The sequence below is a fragment of the Malurus melanocephalus genome, unplaced genomic scaffold, assembly GCF_030028575.1.
Source record: "Malurus melanocephalus ecotype Western Australia unplaced genomic scaffold, MMel_1.1 scaffold_21, whole genome shotgun sequence".
Lineage (NCBI taxonomy): Eukaryota > Metazoa > Chordata > Aves > Passeriformes > Maluridae > Malurus > Malurus melanocephalus.
Genome location: NW_026623253.1, coordinates 2,956,864 through 2,983,430, shown reverse-complemented (window position 1 = coordinate 2,983,430; position 26,567 = coordinate 2,956,864). Strand labels below are relative to the sequence as shown.

The window sequence follows — 26,567 nt, the reverse complement described above, 5'->3', positions numbered from 1 at the left end:
CGGATATTTGGCACAGCCTCCRCATGAGCAGTGGCTCTGGGGAGACAGAGTCTGGAAGCTGCCTGTACAAGTTCCCCAGAGGTTATTTGTTGGTCAGAGTGGTTTGCTGGCCTGTGTGTAAATGAGGTGGCAGCTTAGCTGAGCTSCTAGTAGGCACATTAGGAGAAAGAATAGTGAGAGGCCTCTTTCCTGGCATGGTACCAGACAGAAGAGAGCTGGTGAGGTGGAGAACTGGCCTTTCTGCTGGTGCAGTGCAGCCAGAGCCAGTCAGTCCAGCCCCTCTTAATAGCAGCAACCAACGTCACTTGAGGAGAGCTGCTGTGCTTCTACSTTGGAAGGCAGAGGCAGGGCTCCTTGTGTTCTGTAAATCACTCTGTGCGTTTCCAGCCACTGTGCACTCACTCATGGGGACAATAAAGCACACACTGCTGTCAGCTGAGCTGTCTGCAAGCACGTTAAGAGAAAGGACCCTGACAGACCCGGACTATGTTTTTACATCCTATGCCATTCCCAAGGTCGTATTTCAGAATGCAGTCACTTATCGTACACATTCACAGTCCAGACCCACAGTAAAGCTCTTTGCTTCTGGAGGAATTTATGGGGTTATAAGAGRAATCATTCTACCCACTTCTATGGCACAGCCATTCCTGAAGCAGAGCATGGTTATTTCCTCATGCACAGACACATCCACAGCAGCTGAGGACAGAAGGTGCCTCAGAATACCTCTGCCAAGTCCTTGCTCAGCCCACGCAGCGCATACTATGCAATGTACTACTGAACCCAAATGTTAATAGCCTGATGTATTGCAGTGCTGAGGGATAAACAGAAGGAACAGGTTGGCTCRAAACCACTGTCCAAGTATTTAAATTGTTCCCCAACAGGAGCATTCATGCAACATTGCAGTATTCCCACAAGGAAACATGTTAACCCTGTGCAAGGCAGACAGGTTCCATTTTGCAGTGCTAAGTGAATTATCCTTGCGATGGTTCTCTAATGAGGCTGAATTTGAGGGTTGTAGTCCTCCCTAGACCTGAGTTTTTGTCAATCCTAAAATAGCTCCAGGCTGAGACCTTTCTTAAATAAACTGCTATAAAAACCTTATTTYCTTCAAAGAAAGAGTGTAAATGTGGAGTTCTCTGCTTGCTGACCATAGACTGCTTTGAGGTGGTCAAGCTGTTCATAGCTATTGTTAGCAGGTAAAGTTTGCGTGGAGCCAGCCTGCCAGAGTTAGAGCTGCTTTGGCTCCAAGTGTATGGGGGCTTCTTTTCTGCACACAGGAATGTGGAAAAGTCAAAAAGGTGTCCAGACTTCCCAGAAGTCAGGCACTTAGTGTATGTCTAAGATAGATACTTTTTCCGTAAAGTAAAGCACGTAAAGAATCCCAGAGCAGGCAGTTTCACAGCTASCAGTGACCTGGTTGGCCTCATCCCAGGAGGCAGTATAAATCCCAAAGCAGTGKGATGTGCTTTATGGGATTTTAGTGWTTCCTTCTGTGTTCTCTGGRGCTTCTGCCACACGCTCTTCAACCTGTGTGAGGAGAATTCATGGGWGTGGGAGGGTGGAGTGGTCTTGCACAGTGACAGCTCCCAAGTGCTCAGCCATCTGCTTCTCCTGCAGACTGGGAGCTGGCGGCTCTGGCAGTGTAGAGGAAGCCTGATCTTCTGGGACTGCTTCTCCCGTACCATGATGAATCTTTTCAGTAGTGCTGAGGAAGGAGAAATGAGTTCTGCTTTTCTCTCTGCCATCATCTGTGGGAGCTGRAATCACTCTGTGGCAATGAGGGGATTGCTTTTGCTTTAGCTGGGCAAGTTGGGCCAGCTCCAGAGCCAGCCTCACACCGGGAAGGGGTGAGGTGGCACAACTGCTGTGCTGTGAGGATGTCCCACCATGTAGGTACCCATCATTTGCTGCATTTGGTTACACAAATTGGGCATTTACAGACTGTTTTTGCTGTTCCTGCAAACGTTTAAAATGATGCAAACGCTTACAACTTCACATCCCACACTGTAGATGAATTTCTTGGGAAGCAGCGACTGACTCAGTGTGTTTTGACGCAGCCTACCTGCCTGCAGACGTGAGCTCAGCTATAGAAGCAATGTTATGGTAAAGTCTCCTTGTTCTTAAATGGGTTTTCCTCTAATGTCTTCTCTTCTCTCCCTAGCAGTGCGCAAAGGGTACAGGATCCAGACTGACAAGGACAGGGACTCCATGAAGGTGCTGTACTATGTCGAGAAGGAATTGGCTCAGTTTGACCCAGCTAGGAGGATGCGAGAACGATGTGAGAAACAAGCATGGTTTGATTTTTTTATTCCACTGACCTAAGAAAGACTGCATTTTTATAGTTGAAAGTTCACTGGTTCACCTCAGGGGTCAGCCCCTAGGATGTGATATCCAGGATATGGTAATTGGGAAGATAAAGTCTAGCTTTTAGGTATCTACAGGTATGTTCCGATTTTATCAGTCTGGTGCTTACCTAATCATTCTCAATTAGAGCAAAGTGACGGATACTGAAAAGCTCATGAAAATTGTCCACTCRTATAATTAAACTTTGGAATCATCAGCATCTGAAAAGCCCAGTCCCTATTCATACCTTCTACAGCCTATGGTGTGATAATAGCTGGGATATTGTTTTCACTATTTCTTAAGAGTGTGGCGTCACTAAATTCCAGCATGGCACACTAGGAGAGGGTTGATGTTATTGAAAGCATGTTTTGTGGGCTGCAGTGGCCACAGTGTGGCTTGAAGGAAGCAGGAAGTTTGTTTGGAGTGGCTGGTGCCCYGCATAAGGATCAGGGTGGTGAATAGGGACATGGTGCAAACTCAGAGCTGAGCTTGTGTCGAACTCCTCACTTTCCACAGCCTCTTGTAAGGTTTATTTCCTTAAATAAAGGCTGAGGCTGCACTTAATGTGTGTCAGAATACCAACCCAAGTGAGGATCTTTCCCCATTAGGAGGAAGAGGTGCAGAGTGGGACAAGGTGTGTGGGCAGGGCTTGCATTGCTGCCCCTTGTCCTGTGGCTCTCTGTGCAGAGGACAGTGACAGGCTGGAAGTTCAGCTCCTCTGGGCAGCATGCAGAGCTAACCCACATTAGACACTGCTAGAGGCTCTGTTAAAACAGAAATGTGGGATCCTGTAAATCATTGAAGGGAAGGGCTTTAAGGAATGACACTATATCAAAGCTCTGTACAGATTAGGCATAACGAACAAATTATACATACTTCTGAAACAGTCATTGCTGAGCACACTGTCTTCTCCACCCACAAGATTTACTATAAAAAGACCTCTGCAGATTGGTATGTCAGGCCTACAGATGTCAGTGTGCTTGATGGGGTAGAGACTGACAGTGATTCAGACAGGCTCTTACTTTTTTCTTAGTCTTTTTTTTGAGGGGGTTGCTTTTGTTTTAGCTGGGCAAGTCAGAGCCAGCCTGTCTCACACCAGGAAAGGGGGAGGTGGCACAGCTTCGGTGCTAGGGTGGTGTCCCACCAAGCCTGGTGGAGCTTGCAAGGGCAGAGAGCTCAYGTGTGTTACTGAGGGGAAGCTCTTCCTGAAGGCTGGACTCAGCTGGAGCACAGGCATTTCACCCTTAAATCCCTCCCMGCTGCCATCAGGTAATGCCCATCTCATTTCTTTCCTGCATCCTCCCCTGCAGATAACAACACGRTGTCTGAGCTGAGCTCATTGCACGAGGAGGACCTGAACTACCGTCAGCCTTACCGGCAGGGGCGCAGGAAACCTCTGCCCCCCGCGGGGGACATGGACGGCGACGCCGAGTACTGGGCAGGAGTCGTGGGTGGGGGCAGCGCCTCCAGATCACAGGCTGTGTCTGACTACAGGGATGAGCGGGACAGCTACTGGCACAGGTGAGGGACACCACCCTGCGGGGCTGCTCCATCTGGCAGAGTGGTAACTAAAGCAGAAGGGACAGATGGACTGGTAGCTCTTCCCTATTTCCTCCTCTTGTTCTGCTTAGCAGGAGAGAGGGRCTAGAGAGAAACAGGAAATCTGGAYATGTCATTAGATGAGGTCAGAATGAAACTGATTGCCMCAAGCCTGCTGAAGCCTACCCAGCTGGGTGAAGGTACAAGCTCCAGTCCCAGTGGGASGTAAAAGTGAGATCAATAGGGAACCCAGCCACCCTTCACAAAGTGGGAAAGTTCAAATCTTTCTGCTGAAATTTGTACCCGATTCTTCCAGCACTTCCCAATGCTGATGTGCTTTATTAGGAGTCACATCCTGGTCCTTTTGTGCAGCTAGACCTGTGCTCCAGGCCTAAGGACTCACACTGGTGCCTAGAGGAGGGATATCAGACCTTCCCAGTATCCCAAAAGCAACGGCAGGGATTTCCTTCCTTTACTACTGGGCTATTGTGCCAGTTCACCRTCTTTAAACCTGCTTCAAAACTGCCCTGCTGTGAGCTTCTGCAGCTGCTGGTTTTCCCAGCAGGATATAGATGTGCAAGCTCTAGGACAAAGGAGAAACAGGTCCAGCCCTGCACACTGGAGTACAGGGGATAACCTTGGGTAACATTAGACATGTAGAACCTGAGCTGTGTACACTAAGCTGACTTTACAGTCAGCAGAGGAACCTGGGGCTTCAGGGATGTGATAGATYTCTTCCTACGGATGAAAACAGCTCAGATGATTCATGGCCCTGGGAGGGCCCGTTTCCCTCCATTGTCCATGCAGGCAGCGAGGGGATGAGTGCAGCTGGATCTTGCCCTCTAACTCTCCCTCCTCCCTCTTCAGCCAGCAGAGATCCAAGTCAGAGATGCTGTCCCGTAAGAGCTTCTCGGTGGGAGTGCCGGCYGTGTCCATGGACGAGCTGGCGGCCTTTGCYGAGTCCTACAGCCAGCGGCCGCGGCGGGCGGACAGCCAGGACCTGCGGCGCTTCGAGCGCTCCGAGTCGCACGGCGGGCGCGGCGGGGGGCTGCCCCACCAGGACAGCTCCATGGAGGAATACTACACAAAGCGCTGCAGGGGCAACCGCGAGCCRCTGACGGACTCGGATCGGGGCTGGTCCTACAGCCCGCCCCGCAGACGGGCCCACGAGGAGAAGCACCTTCCCAGGCTGGTGAGCCGGACGCCTGGAGGCAGCCAGAAATACGATCACTCCTACCTCAGCAGCGTCTTGGAGAGGAAATCGCGGAGCTACGACGAGAGCGGTGACCACTGTGTGACCCCCTCGAAGCTGAGCTCGCAGCCCAGCCAGCGAGGAGGGAGCACRTACTACGCCTGGTCACCGCCCTCCACCTACAAAGCCGAGAAGTCACAGCCGCCACCGCAGCAGTCATCGTCCCCCGAGCAGGACGAGGACGAGGAGGACAGCCTGCCCCCCTACAGCGAGAGGGAGCTGAACCGAGGCCCTTCCTACAGGGCCAGGGAACAGGCCTACCTCAATGCCTCTGACAAGAAGAGGAAAAAGGACCCCAAGAAAACAGTGAGGCCATGTCTGGTGGTCCTGGTCCAAATAGGCTGAGCRGAGAGCACCAGGCAGGGGTTACTGAGCAGAGTTGATGGGCAAGGGGGCTTTCCAGGAGGGTAACACCTGGAGTCTGGGTGTCACTCTCCTTGGGAAGGGGAAAGGAAGGAACWCTGGGTGTAGGAAGCCAGGAAGGACAATAGCTCCTACATAGAAGTTCACGAAGGAGGGGAAAGCCAGATGTGCCCGGGACTGGGGAGATAAGGAATGTCTTCGGCATGTATGGCCTGGTGATCCAAGGTGGCCAGACTTTATCTAGTGTTCAGGAGAATATGGCAGGGAAGTTACCAGGGCTTACAGAAATTACAGGGCTTTGCTTTAGCTTTGATCCTGGTTAAGGAAGGTTGAGAGGCTCTTGTTCTTTTGGAAGTGAGTCAGGGTTGGTAGCAAGGGATGGTGTAAGAGACCCTTTCTGAAAGGGGTGAGATCACAGACTCCTGTGGGCTCAGGGGCCCRTGGACTCCTGTGGGGGCCATTTATGCCAAAGGCATTCCTCAGCCAGGATACCAGCAAGGGCAGAACATCCTGCCACAGTCCAAGCTACTGAGGGCTGATGGGTTCATGGTTGCTGGGGAAGGTGATCTCCCCCATCCACCACAGCTAGGGAAGTCTGCACCATGAGGGAGATTATCATTAGAGTAGCTTGGCCGTGGGAGAGAGGACTTGATTGTGCGCAGACAAAGCTGTTGCTGTTTAGTTGTGTCTCTGTCAAAACTCTGTCTGTCCCTTTGTCTGCTCCARTAAGTGCTTTTCTGTTGACATTTAATCTTCTCTCTTTCCTCTCAGAATGATTTCCCAACAAGGATGTCCCTTGTGGTTTGAAGTTGTTGTGGACCTGTCATGTTGATGGGCTGGATATCATGAGGTGCCTGCAGTGGACACCATGCAGAGCAACAAGCAAGACAAGCCTCTGTGAACCTCTGCAGCCATCAGCCATGGACAGTTTCAATTGTTTGTTTCATCGGGGGGAGCAGAGGCTTTTGTAAGAGACAGACTCCCATGGACAGCGCTTGATCTCAGAGGCTCTGCCAGGAGAATGAGGCCGGGGCTCTGTTTGGCACCCTGTTTTCCAGTGCCCTCCATTCTGCACTGGATGGCAGCCACGTCCCTACTGCCCCTGCAGCCCTGAACTATAAGTGAGGCTGCCTTTGTGCCTCCTGCCCTGTCTCATGTGCAGAGGGAGGCCTATGTACCTCTTGCTCTGTCTCCTCAGTTCTCTGTTGGGATCAAAATTGTCTCCATACTTAAAACCTTTTCTGTATCAMCCCCATGCTGGGAGGAGGCCTTGTTCTTACAGCTGCAGACTGCCTCCAGCTGATCAGGCCCTAAATCATGAAAGAAAATCTACAYCCTTTCTGACACTCTAAGAAAAGGACTGATGAGGTGTTACCTTGATAAGGGCTGAATGGGGAAGGAGACAATTATGAGCTGGTTTGTTCAATATATTTAGTTCTGTTCATTGTGTGATGAGAGTTGCAGGTGAGATTGATGTATTGTTTTAAAAGTGGGTCAAAGTAGCTTTTACTGTGATGAGAGCATGAYTTGTTTCCCCCCTGCCCTCAACTGTGTTTTGTTTTGATGCAGTTGCATTTCCTTGTAGCTGAACTGTAACCCTGTAGAGCTTCAAGCTGGAGTATCCACTCCTGCTTTTTAAAAGCACGGTTCTAGCATTCCTAGTGCTCTGCTTCGAGCACTACCAGACACCTCTGTCACTCTCATGAGTGGCCTTTTTGTTTCAAAGAAGCCAAAAGGGAACAGTCTCAGTGAGAGGGCAGCTGCACACCTTCATTCTGTGCCACTGGTATCACTCCTTTCTGGGAATTGTTGCCAGGCACTAAAGAGAGCGGTAACAGCAGTGGGAAAAGAATTAACATTGTGGATGGACACAAGCTTTGCAAGTCACCCTTTTCACTTAAAACCATTTCATTCCCTTTGGCTGGGATGTGGTTTTAGTGGCTGTTGTCTCAGGAATAGCTTTATTTGGAAGTGAGCGCTTCCCACCATTTGGAAGCCTGACATTCTGGTTTTCATAGGGTATTATGCAGTCATTTATTTAGTGAGGGAAGATGATGGGAACATTTTAAGGTCCAGGATCTTGATCCCTGTTACATCTAGAAACAACTTAGTGCCCTGTTGTGTTACAGACATTATCAGTCTCTGAAATGACATCTTTGTTGTTCCTCTGGGAATTTGAGAAGCTGTCTGGCCTCAGGTGCTCATACTGGCAGTGCCATTTGGAACACAAGGTATATTAACATCACTACAATTCTCCATAAAAATGATAGATTATAACTTCTGTGCTACTCCTTTGCCAGATAGTTCACCCACCAAGAATGGTCAAGGGAGAGGAAAAATAATCTCCATAGATCTGATGAAAGTTTTCATGCAAGAAGGTAGATTGGTGACAGGATGGCTCTTCTCCCACACTCCTCTAGTGATTACTGTAGTTTTGGAAATCCCAGTCCTGGGTCTTCCTGGCCAAAGAGGGATCAGCCAGCAGGAACATATAGCTGTGGAATGGCAGAATTGTCTGTGCAGGAAGTAGCCTTTAAAAATCATCTAGCCTTTTGCCATGGGCAGGGACATCCTCCACGTGTCAAGTTGCTCAAAGATCCATCCAACCCGATCTTAAACACTTTTAGTGATGGGACATCTGCAGCTTCTCTGGGCAACCTGTTCTCATAGTGAAGAATTTCTTCCTTGTATCTAATCTAAAATGACCCTCTTTTAGTTGAAAATCAATGCCCTGGTAAAAAGCCCCTCTCCAGCTGTCTTAAACCTTTAGGCACTGTAAGGCTGCTCTAAGGTCTCCACAGAGCCTCTCTTCTCCAGRCTGAACAGCCCCTTCTCTCTCAACCTGATTTCATAGAAGAGGCGTTCCAGCCCCTCTCACCACTTTTGTCTCTCTCCTCTGGACCTGCTCACCAGCCTTTGAGCTGGTGRCCCCAGAATTGAACTCAGTACTCTGTGTGGGGTCTCAAGAGAATGGAGGAGAGGGCAATGCCACTCTTTGACCTGCTGGACACTCCCCTGATGCAGCTCAGGATATGGKTGGCTTTCCAGGCTGTGAGAGAATGTGACTGCCTCATGTCCAATCTTCATCTACCACTATAAAATCATAGAATTGTAGAATGGTTTGGAAGGGACCTTAAACATCTTCTAATTCCCCAAGTCCTTCTCAGGGCTCCCAGTCCATTCATGCCCCAGTCTGTGTCAGTACCAGGGGTTGCCCTGACTCAGGTGTAGCACTTCACACTTGGCTGTATTGAACGTCATGAGGTTCTCATGGGCCCACTCCTCAAGCCTGCCCCAGGGTCACTCTGGATGGCATCCTTTGCCTCCAGTGACTCCAGGGTGTCACTCAGCCTGGTGTCACCCACAAACTGCTGAGATGGCACTCAGTCCCACTGTTTGTGGCATTAATGAAAATTGAACAGTGTCTTAGTACAGGCCCTTTTGAGTATTTTCTCATCATTAATGTGTGTTCCTAGGAAACTCACAGCACAGTTAGGAAGAGGTGGGCAGGTGGCTGCCATCTGAGGTCTTGGAAGCCTCGAGAAGTCTAAGGAGCTACATTACATGCTATTTTGAAACATTTAATCTCTGAGGATTCTAGCAAGTTGATGTTTTGTTAGTCTGAAAACCTTGGCAAACCCTTGAATTTCAAGGGAGCTTAGCCTGCTATCATTTCCATCAGACACCCAGCAGACCCAGGAAACGGCTGACASAGAAATTTGAAAGTGCATCAGACTGCCAGAAAGGGGCCAGACCAGTGATTTTACAGTCTCTGAATACCTCAGTCTTTTAAATCATACTGAAAGCCTGAGCACTACAATCTTCTCATTTCAGTAATGTTCTGTCCCTTATCTCAGTCACTGTAGTTCATTTGATCAAGCCCTCAGGAATGAGTTGTGTGTATTTAAAATACAAGTCTTCATTTTTTTGAGTCAGTTTTGTTTGTTCAGCGCTGGTACTTTAGGGCATCTGTACACTGTGTGTAAGAAGTTGCCATTTGTGTATCTAGCTTATAAATAAGTAGTTGCAAGCTAATTCTTGTAAGAAATCGTTTTAATTGTAGAAACAACTGTTTGTGAGAACTTGAAACATCTCTTGAATCCCAGTACCTGGAAAAGTATTGAAGATTTTATGACTAGTGATTCTATGGGTTTTACCAGATGATAAAAGTTTCAACTGCAAAAAAAAGAGGAGGTCTTACTTTTCTGAATTCAGGTCTGGGCAGCAGCAACCTYCCTCTAAAATTGTAAATTTTGTATCTCCATGTACAAATTTGCAGGAATTTTCAGTTACTGATCATGTCTGTCCTCAGGCCATCTTTATTTTTCCCATTAGAAATCTGTCTGCAGCAGCAGCAAATGGACCRAATCAAGAAGTGAGGGGTGACCTAGAGCATCTGCACAGCTACACAACCCTAATGACCTGTGACTCCTGCAGCAGGGGAGCAGGGGACCAGAGGCTGACAGATAGCTCAAGAGGAGCCTCATGTTTCAGGAGAGAAGTAATGGTTTGTGTCTKTGCCACCTTTCAGAACACCTGCAGAATGCTGGCACTGGGAAATGATGAGCCTGGTTATTATGTGGTTGCAAATTATAAGTTTTCCAGTGATCAATTTTTATTGCTGGCATAAAATTAAAATCTTTTTTCTTACTGGATGTGGATGTCTGGGTCATGCCAAGGATATRGAGAGTTTTGTGGTCTTAAAATCACAGCATCTCAATTGTGACTTGCTRTGAAAACAGATGATGAGAGAATCCTGTATAAATTTAAAAGAGCCCCTAGAATAAAAGCTGGATCAAGCACTAGCAGTAGATTTGACTGTGCTGTCAAAAAAAGTGATCTTGGCTACTGAAAAAAAGAAGTTTTGACATAATGGAATGGGAAAATAAATACCAGTGGTAATGACTTCTCATCAGTCCCATTATTCTTTTAAAGTACATTGTAAAAGTTCCAGTGGGTGGCTTCAGTGTGAACATCCTCAGAACGCTCCATTTCCACTCAAATGGAAAATTAACAAAATTAACACTTTGAATACTTARTATTTTTGAGAAACTCCCAACATTTATAAGCTGAAACAGGCAGCCAGAATTASTCAGGTCTTTGTGCTAGCATATGGTACCAGGGACTGGGTCTGTACCATCCCCACSTTTGTTCCTGCAGTTGGGTCAGGGGTGGCCATCAGCTGTGCACCCCAGAGCTGCATCTCAGAGATAAAGGACAGCCCTGGGACAGACCCCCAAGAAGGAGCAATCACAAAATATTTCAGAAGTCAAACCTTGCCACAAACGGTTCCAGGTATGTAAACACAGCACCGTGGTGTTTATCATTCTGAAAATAGTTTTAATGACATGGAGATTGTTGAGAAACTGCATGGAGCTGTCTTTTTCTCCAGGTAGCTTTCACACAAAATGTGGCTGAGGATCCATTCTGTCAGTACAGGGTTTGGGACAGGTGGAAATAAATAAAGGGCTTTAGCTCATTTTTTTACTGGGTCCAGAATAAAGATACCTTTGGCATAAGCCAGGCGGTGCAGGGTTGAACCAATGATTCCGTAAATATGGTGCAGCATCTCCATCAGGCTCTACTGACTGTACATGCTTTCTACAACAGCTGTGATGTTGAAACCACCCTAAAGTCACCCGGGGCTTCTCAAGTCCCTTTCCCATTGCCTGGGAGATCAGAAAAGGGATCCATTACATAATGTTAGGGAACAGCTATCATTTTAATATGATCTCAGAAATGCCAGCTGGATTTACCAGCATCAGAAACAGCAAAAAAACTGAAGTTAGCTAATACTGAAGGAAGGAACRTGCCACGATTCCCACATGAATTCTCTTGTGACCTTTATAATTCTTTGAGACATTCACCCCTGCCTGCACAGGGGCCTTTGCCAGGGGAGGCCATCACCTCCKCTCCCTTTTGCCTGTCATTTTTTGTCATGCTTGTAAAGCCTCTCTGACCCCTCTGCTTTCCTTTGGCTATTTCCAGTCAACCTTCCGTGTGGTGCCCAGGGGTTCCAATCAGTTTGGATGTGGAATGAGTGGCATTTTGTAAAAAAGGCATTTTTACCCCCTCTGAAAGCAAAAATTACAGAATGCCCACAAAACCCCAAGCCCTCCAGATATTCTCTCAAGCCCAAGCAGGGGTTTTATGGGAAACATTTTAAAAACTGAAGCTGAACATAATTTCAAATCGAGTCAGTATTGTTTTCAACCTCGGGGCAGCTGCAGTCAGAGCTGTGGAGTGCAAACAGCAGGAGTAAATGCACTCAGGTTCCATTGTTCTTGGTGAGAGCAGTGGCAGAGGGAAGCAGCACTTAATGAGTCAGAGAGCAAAGGGAGTTCCAAGGTGCTGTTACTTACGTGTGAGTTAGAAGTGTGAACTAGAAGTTGACAGGCTGGGCTTAAAAGCAAAATTCAGTCCAGGGAAGCTTGAGCCCTGGCCCAGGGGTGCAATCCTCTTGCTGTTCACAGATGAGCTGGGCTTTTTTCCTGCCTCTGTTGCTGCCTGCCATAGCCATTCCCCAGCCATTTCACAGTGACTGAGTGGCTTTCTTTGCTGCTGTTATTTTACTTAAATTGCRCTCCCCTGTAATGAACTTTTTTCAATATGAGGGGGAGAAGGACGTAACAATACTCTATAATGAAAATGTAACACTTTTATGGCTTTTTGAGACACATCCACATCCCCAATTACCAAGCATTATACATTTGCCATGCGTACAGTATTGAAGTCGTTGCTTTTGAGTTGTCACCATGGAGAATAAAAGCAGGAAAAGCWACCACCAATCTGCCTTTTTATTATCCTGCAGGCAAATAATTTGCCCGATTTTTGCTAAGAAATGAGCAGTTTACATGAGTAGTTTTCAACCCATTTTTTTGATTCATGAGCAACAAACCAAACATTTTCCAGTGGAGCAGCAGACCCCTCATAAATCTCATGCCATTCACAGGGTAACATAAAGTTCTTCCCAGCCTCCTTTCATACAAGTAAGTACCCCATGGAGCCACACTCCAGAGAGAGGGTAAACTGTCTCCTGGTTTTGCAGACCTATTTTTTTTTATTTTATTGAGAAAATGTTTATCCTTTTACTGCAGTCGTGTTCTTTCTTCTGGGACTTCTTTGACCTTAGGTCTGCAGTACTCTGGACTGATGGTTTTTGTCTCGTAAACAACCAACTTCATTCGGATCCTCYCTCCACGTTGTAAATAATGGGTTAAGACTCACACTGCAGGTGTAACCTGAACAGCATTTACATGTTTATATCGTGTCTGATAGGTGTTATCAGCAGTCAGGTGCAGGAGAAGCACTCACAGATCACAGCTCTGCTCTGTATTTCCCTGTGCAAGGCACATCATCCCCTGGCTCTGAAAATGGTCCCTCATCCTCTGTTTTACCACCTGTGAGCGTGCTCAGTGTTTCTTTGGGCTTTATCATTCCTCTATCCCTCCGTGCTCCCCCTCTGCAGAGTCTCCAAACCAACATGGAGCAGGAAAGGTGCCCATCCCTACCTTGATGATTAACAAGAGTCAAGAACACCTGACAGCAGAAACAGAGAGGTCACCCAGCYCAGAGCTCTGCAGGAAGTCACTTCTGGGTGGGAAATGGTTTGAGCCAGCAAGGCAGAAGCCAGAGGTGCCCTGCAGCTCCCACTGTAATTYCTGGTTACACCTCACACAGGGAAGGCTCTTCTGTGCCCAATCACAGTTATCCATGAGCTCTTGGCTGTAGGTACAGGTTAGTGATTCAAGGCCATTTCTGAATTATAGAAATGAGTCTGAAAAAAATGCCTAAAATGGCATAGGATCGTTTATTACAGCAGGTGTACTGTTTGCATTTAGTCCCTGCTGTGTGACAGAATATCCTTTCTGCTTGCATGTAAAATTGGTTTCCATCAGCTCCCCAGAGCAGGTGGGAGTGATTTTCATGTCCCAGTTATCAGATCATCTCTTTGAGCAGCAGATCACTCCGTGCACTTGTCTCTGAATAGGTTCTCCAGGGTAGTGAGAGGCAGAGCTCCAACTGGTTGCATTTTACACTCAAGAGCCTACTAAATGATTAATTAATTTAGTCTCTCAAAGCTCTCTGCTTCCTGGCAAAACCAGAATATGTGTTTCTACAGGCCTCGGTCCACTCACCTTAGAATTACAAGTTTTGGTGAGGTTGCTAACATCCAGTAAGGCGAAGACVAGGTAAAACAGTAGCACAAAAATCTAAAAGCTTTGTGTAAAGTGTGTAAAAGATGTGTAAAGTGTGTAAAAAGTGTAAAGATACACTGCCCACTGCCATGTCCTTCCTAAGTATCAGTATTTGTCATTACCACACTTATGTGCCAGTCACAGCTGCTTGTATCAGCACAGTCAAGTGCTCAGGATTTCTGAGAAAGTAAAACTACTCAAATTTGTAASACCACAGTGCATACACACCCCCCAGTGCAGCTGATTTACAGAGACTGCAATGTGCAATTCTGGCAGCCAGAACCAATGGATGCAACTTGGAACCTGTATCAGTGTGGAGCTGAGCTGCCAAGGCTCAGAGAGAACTTGGTCCCATGCACAAATAAGTCTTCACCCCATGAACAGAGTGACAGAACTTGTGTGGGTAGCAGCCTCTCTGAGCCTAAGGTATGTTTTAATTAGTATTTGGGGAGGGAAATGGTGAAATGTGTTTGGGTTTATGTATTTTTTAAAATAGAAATATTTATATATATAAATTTTTGTCTTCACTTCTCAGAAGGGAGATCTGAGGGTGCCTTCTGTCCAGGCCAATATGGTGCCTGAATGGAAAATTTCACTCCTCAGTTTCAGTAAAATGCAGTCTAGGCTGGTTCTTGTGAGTAGCTGTAAAAGGAAAGTTATTGTAGCAGAGCTCTGTAATCAAGAGATCTCCATAGACAGCCTGTCATCCTGATGAGAGACACTTCTTAATTAAGAGAAGATGCTGCATTGTAGATGAAACAATTCCTAAGTGTACCAACTTCTCTCATCATATCAATGAGCCTGGAGTTAAAGAGCTCCCAACAACAAGGGGTTTTAGAGGATTTCAAGAGAATTCTAAGTCTTAAAAGTTCAACACTCAAGCAAGTGCAGCATGCAGAGAACACATTTCAAAAAGTGTTTGAAGAGCAGAAGCCTAGTTTCATACTGCTTCAAAGCTCTCTGAAAGGCAGAGTGTGGATAGCATCCCAAGTGTTGCTGAGGAGATCTGAGATCCACGCACTGYTGTGAAAAGCTCAACTTTATCCGCAACCAAATCAGTAAAGAAGCTGCCCTTACGGCTGAGCTTAACTGATTTCCTGTTTAAGCATTAATGTTTAAATCAATTACACTGATTTCATGATTAAACTTGTTCAGGTTAATCAGAAAAACAAAAAATTCATGGTCAAAATAGTGGACAAACTGCTTAGGTGAATAAAGGAGAACACGTGTTTGTGAAGCAGCCGGTAGGGAGAGCCTGGGAAAGGGAAACAGCTGCCTGCAGATTAACACTGAATCCAAGCCAAGTGAAGGGTAACACGCTGGTGTGCTTCAACAAGTGTCAGCACAAAAATGCTGCATGAACATCAGTCATCTTACTCAGCTGGTTAGGACCCTTGGGTTATGTCCTACACCCGTCTGTAATACAGCCCCGGAGTGAACCCGGTTGCTGCCTCTGCCCATCTGCTCTGCATAAGCTATTAGTGTACTATATTCTATGTATAGGATATTCTGGAGCAGAATTGTCTGCCACAGCCCAGGTTCAGTCACTCTGACTGCCAGCTGAACAACGCTGCCCAGAGGGGCACTTGCAGCAARAGCTACAAGTGAGAAGACCAGGCTACAGGGTGCACCAAAGCCAACATGTGGCCCAGGCCACTGGTTAGGTGGCAACCTGGCATTTTTAGAACAGGACAGCCAKCCCTCTGAGAAGTCATGCAGAGATGCAGGCAAGACCTCACAGCAGTTTTGGCTGCCATTTCTGGAAAGAGGCTGATCTCAAAATTACCCGACGCCTGCTCTTTCTGTACCTCAATGAGTGACTAAGAGTGCCCAGCAGCAGGTTCTCCATGTGCCTACTTTGGAAAACAAACAGRAACAGCATTAGAGCAAAAGAGTTCACCTGGGCTAATACTGCCTGGCTCCCGTGCCCCTGGCACCTTGTACTGTGCAGATGTCACCATCCTGTTCTTGACCTTGCTCTCTGCATTCCACAAACGTACACAGTTGGCTGACGCTCCAGCTCTGAGGCAAGAGACATCTTTTCAGTCAGTTTGTGGGGGCAGAATTACCCTTCAGAATAAGTACATATTTTGGCATCAGCATGTGCAGCAAGGACACCATAGAAATGAATTGTAGTTTCCATTCTCTGGTGGCAATGGATGCCTTTCTGATGGGGCTGGGAGTGCAGCAGCAACCAAGGCAATGTGTCAGGCTTTTTCAGGCCTAGCCCTTCTTAGAAACATTAAAAAAAAGGAAGAAAGAAAAGCAACAAACATCTTAAATGATGTGTTTCTTCGGAACTAACAACAATACTGGCCACATTATTTATTTCTTATTTTTGGCCTGTCTGYTCTCTGACTCCAAGCCTCTCAGTCGTACATTTCTAGCCTGTGGTCTAGATTGGATTAATGGAGTTTGGAATCAACTCTCCAAAGTCTGTAATTTAAAAAGCATGGATCATCTTATAGATCTTAAAAGTACAGCCATGTGAACACTTAGTCAGCTCAGCTGTATTAACTGAAGCTCTTGGAAAGAAGGTGGGAGTAGAGACCAAATGACTTAAACCAGCTTTCCTGCCAATGGAGCAAAAACCTGTGCCCTTTGTGGCAGCAGCTGGTGGCTAAGGGAGGGATGGATGTGTCTGCATTACTCAGCCAGTAATTCCAGTCATATTCTGGTCACAGCTTGCTTGTTTTCATGGTATCCTGTGCTCTTCACGCTGGGCATTCTCTTTGCCCTAGGTGATCTTTCCCGTTTGGGAGCTCACCCCCATGTGAAAGCTCACCGTTTGCATCGTGTGTGGGGCTGAAAATGAAAATTCTGCAGCACAACAGATTTGATGGCTTCATTTTCTCGCCTGGAGCACACTGTGATTTCTTCCCCTGTTTGTCTTCGTGGGTGGAACAGGCATTTCAGTATATACTGCCACGCTCATTACAGGCAGTTCTTCCACGCTAGAGATATTAACATCTTTGTTATTACTGCCAGTTCCCTCCTCCTCCCCCGTACCAAGCGGTCGCCTGAGCTAGAATTCCTGCTAAGGACAGGCTTCCAGTAGTAGTATTCTCCTCCTCAGAGTGAAGAASATCTCTTCAAAGGTCAGTTCCTTCTGCTTTCTCAGAATCCTGCCTCCCTCATGTTCCTTAGAAAGTCATTATTAAAACTGTCAAAACCACTCACAAGAAATACTGCAGAAATTCTCAGAATCAGTTGAGAAATCATAATTACCTCTTTGTAATCATGAACAGCTCAAAACTGTAGTGTTTAAATTAAAAGTTTTATGGAAGAAAGAATGCTTAACATTTAATATAAAATCAATTTGACACAGCTTATTTTTCAAATACCATCAATTTTCTGTTCATTTTTAGTTAATCGGACAATTAAAACACAATTGAAAAAGTCATCCTAAATACTTYTAAAAGCCTTATAAAAACATTCATAAAGTGCCACCCACAAAAGCACCTGAACACGACTCTGAGAGAAATACCTATTGGATGTTAATTTACTTAACTGCTGCTTAGAACTGAGCTGTCAGACAGCAGCTTCATTTGTGGAATTGTCAATTTAACAATGACACAACCCAGTGAACACACTGTTCCATAGACATGGCCCCAAAGCAGCTTCAGCTGGGCCCAAAACATGCACACAGAGGCACCCAGCACAGTGCTGCAGGGATTTCAAATAAATAGATGCAAACACCCTCTAAAAACAAGACKACTGGCACATGGGAGACGTGGATTCAATGGGAACCAGTCATCCCAGGCTGTGGCCTTACTGTGAAGGAAAATGCAGGAAGCTTGGGCAGGAAACAGGTACAAATTTGAGCTGGTTTTTCCTGGGATAAAAATCACTCCCCACTAGAAGTAACAGCAGGAGACACGGATCCTTGGAACATCTCTAGGTTCTCTCTGGCCCTGAAAGTAACAAAAAGCAAAGGAAGAAAAGGAAGGGGACAGGCTCTGAGTGCACTCTCTCCAAAAATTCATGTCCCATACAAGGTGTCCAGGGAGCAGTTTTATGGAAGTAAATGGAAGACAGGGAGCAAATGGAAACCCAGCTGGAGAAGCTCTACAGCCTCATCACACAACCCGGGGCAGATGTGCCATGAAGAGCAGAGCCAGGGCAATGCTACAGGTGTCTTCTTGTCCCCAAAAAACCTTCACATGTTCTTAATATTCCCTCCTCCTACACACCCTTAACCACAGGCTGACAAAGGCAAGCAGGCTGCCTGCCCCGAGGGGRAAAGAGCAAGTCTCAATGTGACCTGCATAAAATAAAGTGGCTGAAACAGCACTGAGGCAGCTCAAAGAGCATTTCACTTGCTGTGTTTATAAACTTACATTACTTGTTCCTCACCATTTGTGTCTCCTCCAAGGCCTCGTATTCTTGTTCTTCTCCTTGGTCCATCTGCGCAGTTACATCAGGTTCAGCAACCAGGAACCCTTCCTGCAGGAGCAAACAAAAGAAATCCTTACTGAGTATTCAGCAAGACTTTGTCATATTGTCTTAAAAACCACTGCCCCTACTGAATAGAGTAGTAGAACAGAGTGGTTACGTAAAGGAATGGAGTCAATTGAGCAACAAACATTGATGAACATCCTCCGCACTGCTCAGATATGTGGTGTCAGATATTTTCCTTAAAGGGGACCCAAGGTTGCCCCTCTTCTGGTAAGTGATACACATTAGGACATGCACCACATGTGCTGGGCTCAGAGCTGTCTGACTGTAATCATAGGTACAGGTGTCAGAAAAGAGCAAAMCCCAGCTGTACTTACACTTCTTCAATAATGACAGCCAGAAGTCTAATTACTCTGTTAAAAGCATTTAAAATAGATTATTTTTTATACAGTGGAACCTGATTTTCGTATTTGCTATCTCATCTCTTCTTCCTCCTCCCAGACTCTCAGACTGAGGCAGAAAAGCCCAACAAAAAAGCAATCTGATATCTTGTCTACTTTAGCTGGGTTCTGTCAATTCCCAGCCTGGCATTCCTGCTGGGCTCCAACAACCACTGTGAATGCAACAGTTGGTCAAGGTGCCCTTAAAAATGCCATCAACACCCAAGACAAGAATTTTTCTGTCAGTATTTACTATTTTGAGGCCAAAACCAGCTAAAAAACAAGCAACAGCAGTTAACGTCAAGAAGTGTGGCATCTGCAGAAAAAAAAAGGCAGAACAAGGAAAATACAATAGTAAGAAACATCCCACTTCATTTTAAAAAGTAAGAATCAAAGATACAGGAAAGGATACCAGGGGGATAAATCTGGGACCAGAGAATGACGTGCACCACAGCTAAAGCTGAGATTATTCATGGGAATATTTTAAAGGCATTTAGGGCTTTACTTCCCCCCAACACCCTTTTAGTCTTTAGAGTTGTTTCCATCGCCTCAGAGGTGCTGCACTCTGCTTCAAGCTACCAATCTCTCTGAAGAACCAATATCTCTGAACAACTACTCAAACTCTAGATGGAACTGACTTACTGGACAGATGAGCAAAATACTGCAAACTGACGAGTGCTCAACACACTTCATTCACCAGCAACTATTTAATGATGGATAATGGGCAATAAGGGATTGGATAATGTCAGGATCAAGGAGACAGCTCAGATGAACAGAACAGTTTTGGACCTCAGATGCCAGGGATTACAAAACCACCAGTCTTGAAGTCTTTATTCTCCATAGCAAAGCTGGACAGAAGGAAAGTGAGTTAGCAGAAGAGAAAGGCTGCAATTGTGAGCTGCAGAATCACAAATAAAAAAATAAACAGATGAGCAAAAAGGAAGCTTTGGCAAAAATAAAGCGCCTTAGTCGAGTCCCTGCTTCATGTATTTCCTGAATGCTGAAGTGGACCACCCTGCAGATGGATTTTTTAGCCTGCTTTACGTGCTGCAAGGTGCACCAGATGGGCAGCCCCCGCTCCAGAGACGCAGTCTGAACCATGTCCACACACAGACATTTCCCTCAGGCAACTCACCACAAACACAGAAGGGTTTTGCTCTGAAAGCTGTCAACAAACAGAAACTTTGGAGGAGCAAATCCATCGGCATTTCAGAGGTGGTACTGGCATTTGACAAATGCCTGACAACCACTGCCCCAGGGAGCATCTCAGAAGGCAGAGAAGGCRGAAGAGTTTCCTTCCGACCCTGCAAAAACGTCCTAGTTCAGGTTGGCACTGACACTGCAGCTATGCTCAGATTTGCTGTGGCAGAAAACGGGTAAATTCTATACAGCCAACAGGGCAGTCAGGAGGAAGACAGAACTTTTTCCGTTCCCAGGATCACAGTCACGTCTCTGRGAAAGGAGGGCACAAACTGCATCAACAGAGGGGACATTCCTGCAGAGRTCTCATCTGTTACTAGCAGAAGCACATCCTTGGGTGTATTGAGCTGCTCCTTCAATGTGAAAACAGGAAGAGCATCTGTGCACTTAGGGCTCCTGTAGGCAACATCCACAGCTTTATTCACACAATGTATTGTAAGGGGGTACCCAATGTGGGCCTCCTCAGGTAGGCTGTGCAAACAAACTGCTGTTCCCAGGGCCTTGGCTTTAGTGTTGCCATAACCAGTTTCTATATCTGGATCCTGCAAGGTACTCTCTTTACCTCGGCTACTCATTTTCTCTGCTGACCACTCATCTCTGTATTCCTGCCATGTGTGTGGTTTATGGGACTCATCCCAGTGCAGAGCTCCACGCTTTCAGCTTCCCGTGCTCCTGACCTGCCACCAGCAGCCCAGCGCCCTCCCCATGGTTTTGCCGGGCACGTTCAAATCTTCCTCTCCACAGCTATTTTTTTGCGACAGATAATGCCTGAGGTAAAATCAAAAGGTGGGGACTTTTTAAAAAAATGTGTTCTTAAATGACAGAAAGCGTTTAATTGTGCAGCTGCAGCCATCGGTGTGGAGAGCCCCTTCCCTGCGCTGTCACATCTGATCACACACCACAGTGGGGTGACAAGAGGCAGAACGGGGAGGCCGTGACAAGGCTGTGCCACAGGCAGGAGGGAACAAGGATTTCCCACTGAGCAGGGGTGCAAAGCTGGTGGGATCAGCGGCACTGGGTGGGATGTGGGGCAAGACACGCGTTTGCTCTGCGGCGGGAGGACGGGGCGCACGGGGGGCGGCGGCGTTAAGGGCAAGGGATGCGAGCACAGAGGGACGGCAGCGGCACAAGGGACAAGCTGGCCCTCCCTGCCCGCGGCACTCAGAGGCTCTGCGATGGAAGGGGGGGGGTCAAAACCCGGCCCCGGCTCCCTCAGCCCCCATTCCGGCGGGCGGGGAAAGCGCTCAGCCTACCTACAGGGCTGCTCCCGCCGCTCCCGCTTCCTGCTCCGCGGGCAAAGGGCGCTTCCTGGGCGGGGCGGCGGYGGCAGCGAGSCGGGAGAGTCCYGGGGAGTTCCYCCTGCRCCGGGWTAACCCCCCGCTGTACCGGGATAACCCCCCGCTGTACCGGGATAACCYCCCGCATCCCCGGGATAACCTTCCCGCAGCCCCACCGCCCCGATTCAGCGTGAGCAGTAATGAATTCCTCACCGTACAACTCGTGCCCAGTAGATAAAACTGAGAAGTTCCTTGGAAGTGGGGCCAGTCTGGGTTCAGGAAGGGGGTCTGGCATCCCTAGGTATTGTGCATCACTTTCCCCCCCTTTCCCTTTATATTATCATTATTATTTGTCATTATTATTATTATTATTATTATTATTATTATTATTATTATTATTATTATTATTATTATTATTATTATTATTATTATTATTTTACCTGGGTTTCAGTCATAAAACTGTTCTTGCCTCAACCTAAAAGTTTTACTTTTGATTGTCCTTCCTATTCCTCTGGGCTGAAGAGTAGAGAGGTTGAGCAAGAGGCTGCGTGGTGCTGAATTTCCAGCTGGGCTTAAACCACAGAACAGCAGGAGCTGTGACATCGCGCTGCCAGGCTCAACTTAGGGCAGAAGGGAAAGCGGCTGAATCGGGGGTGTAAATACTTATCAGTGGCAGAAAACAGGACACACTGCAGTTCCTGTGAGGACACCACGCTGTGCGAGGTGGGAGAAGAGATAGGAAGTCACTGTTCCGGAATTGCTTATCTTACCTGGAGTTTCCCCAGCGGAATGGAATGTACACACGTTTTTACAACGTGGTACCTGCTCCTCCTGATTTCTCCAGGAGGGAAGAAGGGGTTTGACTCTGCATGTTTTCATGAAATGCGGTGGAAAATGTGAGAGCTGTGGGGCGTGCTTGAGTTCACACGCTGATGTTGGAGGAGTTCTCCGTACACAGCAGGAGCATAGCAAAGAGTTTTCTTAGGCGTGGTGACACTCGGATTTCTCTGCCACCTTACCCGAGCACYGTGAGCGGGTTTGCAGACAGAGGAAGCCACCCTGTGGCCACAGGCAGGAGACAGCGGATGGGTTTCCCGCGGCCATAAAAACCGAGTTTCTTTTCACCTTGGCCCCTGAATTCCACCTGATGAATACACTGCCTTTATGGGTGATGGTTTTGCTCCTGGGTGATAGTACAGAAAATCAGACAGCCTTTCCAGGATCTAAAGCACCCCAGTACGTAGTTTGTGCTTGGCAGTGGTACAAAACAGGTTGGCCCTGAGATGAGGCCCTACATGATGACAAAGAATCTGAAAATCTTTCCTGCTAACAGAAGTAAAAAATACCCTGAAAGCCTCCAGATTCCCTTTTCACTCCAAGCTATTGTTAGCAGGACACAAATGATGTGAGTTAGTCAGCAACCTTAGTCACYGTGTGCCCTGAAGTGTATGGAATTGCAGTAAGAGACAAATGAACCGGGTTTGGTGTCATGCTSAGGCTCTGTTTGTTAAGGTTAAGATACAAATTTGCATTAAAGAACTTTTCTGTTGGAAAACTGATGGCTGATACAGGCTCATTAGACTGTGTACAGATGGAGAAATAGTCATCAACAAAATAAAATTGGAATAGTGAAATAGAAAGGGGAAACATAACCCCATCAGTTGATACAACAGTGCAGCTGACAGGCACTTCAGTGTWTCCTCGGTGTGCTTCCACTGTGCAGCACATTTGACTAAAAGTGTGGGGGGCTGGRGATCACCGTGTTCACAGTCAAGGTATAAATGTGTGCAAAAGGATGAAAAGGGAAGCTGGCTGGTTCCTGGATCTCCATCACTGGAGGTTTTTGAAGTGTGGCCAGACAAAGCCCTGCCTGACCTGATCTGGTGCTGGTGATAGTTCTGCTTTGAGCAGGATTGGATTCCAGAGGTTTCTTCCAAATAACATTCTGTGTATTATTTCAACAGTTGCCGAACYATTACAGACATTTTGAAATGTGAGAACTCTTTTATGTCCCATACTGTCTCCATCCTGCAGACAGTTCAATAATTAAAAGTTGGCAATTCGGGAGAAATCTTCAGTAAAAGATCTGGCTGTCTTGAAAATGCATAAAGCAACAAACTGTACAAAATGGATAATGTCACTGTATTTCAAGGAAAAGGGAAAGAAGCAAAGTATTTCCAGGTGGATATAAATGGCAAGCAGCATTTACTAGATCACTATTAAAATAAAACTGCCTGAATCTTGACAGATGGTATAAAAAAAAGTTCTTGCATTTCAAAATACCCGTAATAGTTCAGAAACACCACCATGTCAAGCCTTGGCTCCATTTTTTACTGCATCAGAACAATTTCAGTGTTTGATTACTTTGAACCTCAACTGGCTTGTGATTTAACAGCCACCTTTCCTTTTTTTTTTTTTTTGTTTTGTTTTGACAAGGCCAATATATCAATTTTTAAAGGCTCTGTTCTTTTCGTGTTAGAAGTATTTTGTCTTTAAAAAGTCCACAACGCTTAAATAGTTGAAATGACCAAACCTCCATGCTGGGGAAAAGCAATGAAAAAGCCTTGCTGGGAATGACAGAATAAGGAGAAGTTCTGAACTATTTTTCCATTTTGCAGTAAGCTCTAGCTAGTCTTAACCTTTGCAGTTCTCTTGGTATTGTGATGCTGAAAGGAGCACCATACCTACCCAATAGCTTTTATAGGAATTCATTTAAACTGGGCAAAAATAGAAGGAAGTAAGTTTAATAAAGACATTTGAAGGATTTTGGCTGCCCACTGAAGATTGTTTCTTGAACTTAGGTATTGATCCACCRTTTTCACCTGCGCTGAAAGAACTTTTGGTGTGGGGTGATACATCAATCATGATATGCAGAGAGCACCCACACTCTGCAGAGCTGCTAAAAGAGGAATAAACGAGGAGAACAGTTTGCTGCCTTACTTTTCTTCAAGCCCGTTTGACAGGAAACTATTCCAAGTATTTCAGCTCCATCAACACGTGCAGTTTTTCCCAGCCTAGGGAAGATTGCTCGTTAACACTKCAGAAAGTTAAGTGAAATGCTTTCCAAGTAGATAATGACAGCCTTTGGTTTGGATGTGAAGTGTTAAAGCTCTTCCTTCCCCCAGTAGTTTCTGATGTGGGAATTACAGACTCAGAGGTTGGAAGGCACCCCTGGAGACCCCCTGGTCCAACTCCCTGTTGAAGCAGGGGCAGCCAGAGCCGGCTGCTAAAAGCCGTGTCCAGTCAAGTTCTGAGTATCTCCACATTTCCATGGCATTTCAGGGGAAAAAAATGACAGGAAGCAAACTGACACCAGATTGATTGAAAAATTGGAAAGCAAAGAGTTTATCAATGCTAAAGTGCAACTACCCCAATCCAGGCATGAGCTTGTGGAAACAATCAAGCAAACAAGCAAATTGCCAAAAGCTTGTCAGGATCACTGTGCCATGTTCCATTTTTTAGTAGTTCAGGGCACCTTCACTTGTTTCGAGAAGATACACATTCTTCACACCACAGTATATGCCAGAGCTGTGAGAGGATTCCAGATTAAGGTATTCTTATTGTGTCTGGGTAATAACTACTGCTTTGAGCTCCTTGATTGAGTTGAATCTTCTAAAAATGGGTGCAGAGAGAACTCTCTGTCAGGACAGTCAAGGACATCTGTGACAGACTGGGGCTGAAATGGCCATCAATATGATTACAGACACATGGTCAGGGCAACCAAGAGGGTGCCACAAGCTTCTGGCTAGGTTTGAGTCAAGGCCTTCCAGACTGGAGAAATTGCAGATTGTCCAAATTTAAAAATGGAGGCTTGCTGTCATTGTGATTTTTAAGACTCCCTAAGTAGAATTCAAGGAAAAAAGCMCTTGTGGAGATTAAGGAGTGTAACAGCTGGGGGAGGAGAATCAAATGCCCAGAAAAGCTGGTCAGTTATGGGAGTGAATCCCTTATCTGAATTCCTAATTGCCTAATTACCCATTATGTGGATTTATGGCTTTGGCCATGTACTCACAGAACCAGCGAAGGGCTGAAAGCTGGAGAAACCCTGAGGGCTGAAAAGCCACTGGGGAAACAGAACTGAGAAGTCTTCAGTAGATGCTCAGTTTCATCACATCTTTACAAGACAGGTTAAGATTTAAATAGTTTCCTGGTTAAATAGTCCTCAAGTGGTGCCATGGGAGGCTCAGATTGGATATGAGGAAAAATTCCTCACTGAAAGCGTGGTCAGGCATTGAAAGGACTGTCACACCGAGTCACACCGAAGATCCACCTAAATGCAAAGGTCTGTCTGTAAAAAGGCAAGTGCTGAGTGATGCTTCCTCTGTGCGACCCTTCCAAGTCCAGCTGACCTGTGCCCTGACTGCTCTGCCCGAAGGCTGTGCCCACCCCTTTGCATTCCTGTGGTTGCAGCMGCACTGCTCTGTTCTGTTGTAACTTACAGGTTTGTTTTTAATCCWGTTTTCCTTGCAAATATCTGATGTGATATTCTAATAAACATCTCACTCTGTCAAGCTTTCTGCATATGCATATGATTTCTTCATATAGTTATAGTTAAGCTCAAAATGTAATCTTAGAGGTCCAGAGGAAGAAATCAACTTAAAATGTGTAAGTTTTGCAGTAAACTGTTTTTCCCCTCATGTTTTTCACCGAGGTGTTTCAGACTGCTTGAAGTGTAATGCAGTTTCCCTTGCTTCATTGACACTTGCCTGTACTTGTTTAAGCAACGTAGATGAAACAACCTCAAGAAAAAGGCAAACATCATAGATCACGGCCCGCAATTGTCCTTTGAGTCTGGAATTGATGAAGCTTGGTGTTGTCTGCCAGTGTATTTGTAAGATCCAGATAAATTCCAGTGTTGTACGTGGTGATTTGAGAGTCAGCCTTCTCATTCTGTCTGTGTTAAATGAATTAGGAGATCGGTTTCATTGGGGATGCAGAGTCTGTGGCAGAGCATTGATTGGGTATTTAGAGGAAAACATGCAAAAAGATCATGCTGAGCAGCAGAAGGTAGGCAAAAGGAAGTGACCAGCATGCACCCATTTTCCAGCAGTTTTCTGGGAAGTAGCAAAGTAGTGCTGGTGTATGGAGGGACACCAGACAGAAAACAGCATTGGGAAGCCAATCATAATGGGTAAAGGGAAATGTGTACAGCTGAGGGAGAATTGGAAGGAATGGGTAAAGGGAAATGTTGTGTACAGCTGAGGGAGAATTGGAAGGAGAAGCATGAATGAGGTGCTTATTGTCTCTATTTGAGAGCTTGTTTTTCACTGGAGAGAACTTGCAATTTGTTTTTTAATAGCTTTAACTCCGCTTTGTTAATTTTTAAAATTCCATAAACGTGCCCGGGCATGCTAAGAAAGCTGTTTTGCTCTCAGATATCAGGGGAATAAGACATTCTTGTACTGAAGGGGTCAGTGTTTCCCCACTATTTTTTCCTCAGGCAGTCTGTTGTGGAATTACTTCATTCTAGATCGCRGCTGATGCAGGGGCTGAGCTATATTATCACATTTATTTGTTTCAATATTTGTTTTCCCAGCCTCATCAGGGTAATCGCGTT

General features: G+C 46.2%; 1 protein-coding gene and 1 long non-coding RNA gene across 6 annotated transcripts in view; one reads left to right on the top strand and one right to left on the bottom strand.

Annotated features, from left to right (window-relative positions):
- Positions 1 to 12,362, top strand: part of ILDR2 (immunoglobulin like domain containing receptor 2) — a 41,301-nt gene extending 28,939 nt beyond the window's left edge. The window contains exons 7-10 of one of the 5 annotated variants that reach the window (XM_057389960.1): positions 2,165 to 2,278; positions 3,654 to 3,864; positions 4,750 to 5,440; positions 6,269 to 12,362. In XM_057389960.1, the coding sequence (XP_057245943.1) occupies positions 2,165 to 2,278; positions 3,654 to 3,864; positions 4,750 to 5,440; positions 6,269 to 6,304 (1,052 nt within the window). In that variant the 3' untranslated portion in view covers positions 6,305 to 12,362. The other 4 variants (XM_057389959.1, XM_057389962.1, XM_057389961.1 and 1 more) reach the window with 4 other exon arrangements.
- Positions 12,363 to 13,291: 929 nt separating this feature from the next.
- On the bottom strand, positions 13,292 to 21,033 carry LOC130588931 (uncharacterized). The gene is made up of 3 exons (XR_008967042.1): positions 20,987 to 21,033; positions 18,036 to 18,141; positions 13,292 to 17,609 (listed from the first exon to the last, which is right to left on the bottom strand). It is a non-coding gene; the product is annotated as an uncharacterized LOC130588931 (long non-coding RNA).
- Between the last annotated feature and the right edge of the window lie 5,534 nt (positions 21,034 to 26,567).